Source organism: Danio rerio, chromosome 2 (genome assembly GCF_049306965.1).
Source record: "Danio rerio strain Tuebingen ecotype United States chromosome 2, GRCz12tu, whole genome shotgun sequence".
Lineage (NCBI taxonomy): Eukaryota > Metazoa > Chordata > Actinopteri > Cypriniformes > Danionidae > Danio > Danio rerio.
In genome coordinates, this window is record NC_133177.1 from 4,653,098 (window position 1) to 4,657,500 (window position 4,403).

The window sequence follows — 4,403 nt, forward strand, 5'->3', positions numbered from 1 at the left end:
TGACCCCTTATATTTTCTCCAGCACCAGACTTTAAACTTGAACTAGAACAATTTTTTTTATCTCAAAGTGTTTTAATGCCTATTTGCCAACTATACTATACTATACTATACTATACTATACTATACTATACTATACTATACTATACTATACTATACTATACTATACTATACTATACATGTGCCGTCTATTATTGCATAAAAAACACAAAATTCTATTTTATTCTATTCTATATTATTCTTTTTATACTTTATTATTAAATCATATTTGCAGCCTCCGCTCGTGCACGCTGACCGCGAGCCTGGCTTGTCGCGAGCTGCTCGTGCACTTGCGGGGCGCAGTCGCAACCAAAACGAAGAGATGGACCGTCAGCTCTTTCCCGAATAGCGAAGCAGCACTGCAGAAGAGCTACTTTGACCGATTTTACCGGTGTTTGTTTGCAGACAGCAGTAGTAAAGAGAGCTGTGGTTCAGCAGAACTGCTTCAGTAGTAACACTTCACTTCCACATCGTTGCAGCATTAATGGTAATGCATGCAACGAATCCATCCAGACTCAATGATGGGTAAACAGACATTTACCTCCAGTTTACACCCTCTTCAGCTTGTATTTGAAATCCTATTCCTATCGCATAACCTGTCTGAAACAATTGTTTCGAAGTAGTGTTTTCCTCTGATAGCGAGCTGTTGATGTTTCTCTGCGCTAGCGTGTTAGCTGGCTAGCAGTAAGCGCGTTTCTGACTGTTTTAACTTTTCTTGTCTTTCACAGGTGTAATGATCGAAGAGATCCTCAAGCCTACCAGGTACACAGAGAAGTATTTAATCACTGGATATGATTACATATTTGGTAGACACTCCGAAATAGCCAAAATTGGATTAGCCGGCTTTAGCATAACACTGCTGCTCGCAGGCCTAACTGTTAGTTCCTGCTTGCGAGCTGAAATTAAAATAAACATTACACGCCATATTTTGATGGAAATATTTCTTCTTATTTTTGTACTTAGTGCATTACAACACTACTAGCTTATACAGAGATAATGTTACAACCTGAGAGCTAAGGTTTTGAGCAGGTTTTGCAGTCATTCAGGTTAATTACTGGGTTCACAACCAACAGATAATAGCTCATAATTCGCATATACTGTAAGGTCTTATCAGATATAGTATTACATTTTATTGTAGGTTGACTTGGGGATGATAACAAATACAGATAAGTGTGCAGATGTTCTGCTTTGAGTAGGTTTCTTTAAAAACACTGTAATTGAGTTATTTGTAGTTAAAAACTCCAGAAATTTATTAAGTTCAATTTTATTGCTATTATTATTATTATTATTATTATTAAAAGCCCAAAACGCAATTATTGGTGCAGCATAAAATCTATAAACATCACATGAGACCAAATGGAGTAAATAACACTAAATTCTGGCATCTCACATATTTTAAAGTATTCAGCAGAGGGAATAGTAGAACTTAGTTAAGACTTTACTATAATGTTTCATTAGTTTATGTATTTACTGACACAGTCAATTTGTAATTGGGGTAAAGCTGGTTTTATATTTGCACATTTGGACTTTAACCTTCCTAATATAATTTCACTAAAGTATCCTTTGCCAGTTCTAAATCGTGAAATCATATTAGCTGCTAAAGACTATCAAAGTACAATAATGTTTATATTCAGTTAAATAGTGCTAATGTTGTTTTGATGTCATATTTACATCGGATATAAGACCAAACATTCAAAGTAGTGCATCACAAGTTCTTACTGTTCTAAAATGAATGAATGTGTGAATATAAAACTAACTTTACCTCTGTCAATTTGTAACCATATTTATTGTGTTTATTAGTTCTTCTTAAGTCACAGCATTGTTAACAAGCACACCTGGGTTTTTATATTATAAATAATAAATGTTGAGCAATGATCAATAAATGCTGTACAATTATTTTTCAATCTTAGTAAACACATTAGCATTTTAAAGGGGTAGTTCACCCAAAAATGAAAATCTGTCATCATTTACTTACCCTTTTCGTGTTTTTGAGTGTCATTTGTTGAATGCACAATAGGATATTTTGAAGAATGTTTGGAAACCTACTATGGAAGTGGATGTTTACAGGATTTTTGCTTTCTTCAAAATATCTTTTGTGTTCAGCAGAAACTCATTAATGTTTGGAATCACTTGAAAGTGAGTACATTAGAGTTTTTGGGTGAACTAACCCTTTAACTAATGAAAGCGTATTGTAAAGTGTAACCAAAACATCTAAATATTCAGCTTATATAAGTACACCCCTCAGAAATCTCTTTTAAATTAATATTTTCTATAGGAAGCCTTTACAATATATATATATATATATATATATATATATATATATATATATATATATATATATATATATATATATATTTATTTATTTATTTATAAATATTAGTCCGTAATAAAGCCAAATCTGGAGCTAATCTAACAAAAAAGTTTACAATAACAGTCCAAAAATTAGAAGCCTAAGTTATATGTTCAGGAATAATAATTTTTTTTAAAGAGCAAAATTTAGAAGAAACAAAAAATAAAATGTAAAAGTTTGCATTTTTTAAAAATATTTTGCTTGATTTTAATTGTATTATCCTTTTGTTTCCAAACCTGTTTGGGGACTAAAATATTTTTTTAATAAGTGTATATGTTTAATAAATCTGTTTTGTTTAAATACATCAAAATATATTACCCATATTCACTAAGAAATGGATAAAAATATTCATTTTTTTAAATGGGATGTGTTCATTCATTTGAACACAATCCATTCAGTCAGCGCTTATACATGCTTTCACTGGTTCAGATGTTGCATATGAAACGACGATCGACGCACAGTATTAATGTAAAGAAAGTAGGATAGAATGGTAAAATACAGGTTTTTTTTGGCAAAAACGGGAGGGTTTATGTGAGTGTAGTTAACAGGAAGTGTTTGTGGAGGAACAGTTTTGCGAGGGAACGCAAAACGTCTTTGCAAGGACGCAAAACTTTGCGAGGGGGAACGCAAAACATCTTTGCAAGATAACGCAAAACATCTTTGCGAGATAACGCAAAGCATTTTTGCGAAGGAACGCAAAACTTTGCGAGAGAACCCAAAAACTTAGAAATATATATTTTCCTCCCACCCATTTTTTTCTTTTAACCATTTTTTTTTTTTCACCCAGCCAATTTTTTTTCTCATCCACTCTACGTCCCTTCCGGGGTTCCGTAATAACGCATGTTTATAAATTAAATTAAATTGTAAAAATGTTTACAGATTGAGATTCTTCTGATCCCATAACTCTGTAGTTGGTGGTTTGGGAAAATATAAACAGATGTTTCAATATAATGCTAACATATAGTATACTTTCTATGTGAATTTGTGTTTTGAGAGTTTACTGCAAACGTCACATCCATAACGCTGGAATTGCTTGCATACACACATTGCGATGCTGAAATGATATCTGGCAGCCCTACTGTGTAGAAAGAAATTTTTATTAAGCTTTTCTTTTGCATTGTATTTTGCAGTCTGTCAAATACCAGTCAAAGAGTCACTCAGCGAATGACCATCGCCATGACAAGATGCGAGATTCGGCAGACTCCACGCCACCAACTAAAATGCTGCGGCGATCAGACAGTCCAGACAAGCATAGTGACGGGACGGGGCACAGTCAAACGAAAGCGCTCCACGTTCACCGGCCCCGTGAGAGAGACCACGGTAAGAACATGAGCCGGGAGAGCATCAATTGCTTAATGGTTAATGAAATGTAGCTTTACATTAGACCACTTTCTTCTGCTTAAGTCGGTGGGTACATTGAGAAAATAATTTTCAGTTCTGTGTTAAAACAGGATAGAAAAAACAAAACTTGTATCAAATTTAGTATTACTGTTCTTATGGCAGGGGTGTCCAAACTTTTTGGGCCGAGGGCCAGATGCAAAAAAACAAACGTTGTCGCGGGCCAAATTTTACATACATCACACAGACACGCATATATATATATATAAATACAGTTGAAGTCAGAATTGTTAGCCCCCCTAAATTATTAGCCCCCGTTTATTTTTTCCCCAATTTCTGTTTAATGGAGAGAAGATTTTTTTCCACACATTTCTAAACATATTAGTTTTGGTAACTCATTTCTAATAACTGATTTATTTTATCTTTGCCATGATGACAGTAAATCATATTTGACTAGATATTTTTAAGACACTTCTATACAGCTTAAAGTGACATTTAAAGGCTTCACTAGGTTAATCAAGTTAACTAGTCAAGTTAAGGTAATTAGGCAAGTTATTTTATAACAATGGTTTTTTCTGAAGACTTAAGGGGCTAATAATTTTGACCTTAAAATGGTTCATAAAAAAATTGAAACCGCTTTTTATTCTAGCCGAAATAAAACAAAGGTCTTTCTCCAAAA

At 33.5% G+C, this 4,403-nt stretch overlaps 1 protein-coding gene across 9 annotated transcripts in view; it reads left to right on the forward strand.

Annotated features, from left to right (window-relative positions):
* Positions 1-324: 324 nt before the first annotated feature.
* Positions 325-4,403, forward strand: part of wacb (WW domain containing adaptor with coiled-coil b) — a 26,824-nt gene continuing 22,745 nt past the window's right edge. For 4 of the 9 annotated variants that reach the window (XM_073916078.1, XM_073916082.1, XM_073916085.1 and 1 more), the window contains exons 1-3: positions 325-561; positions 765-798; positions 3,517-3,706. In XM_073916078.1, coding sequence (XP_073772179.1) covers positions 521-561; positions 765-798; positions 3,517-3,706 — 265 coding nt within the window. In that variant the 5' untranslated portion in view covers positions 325-520. 9 annotated transcript variants of the gene reach the window in all.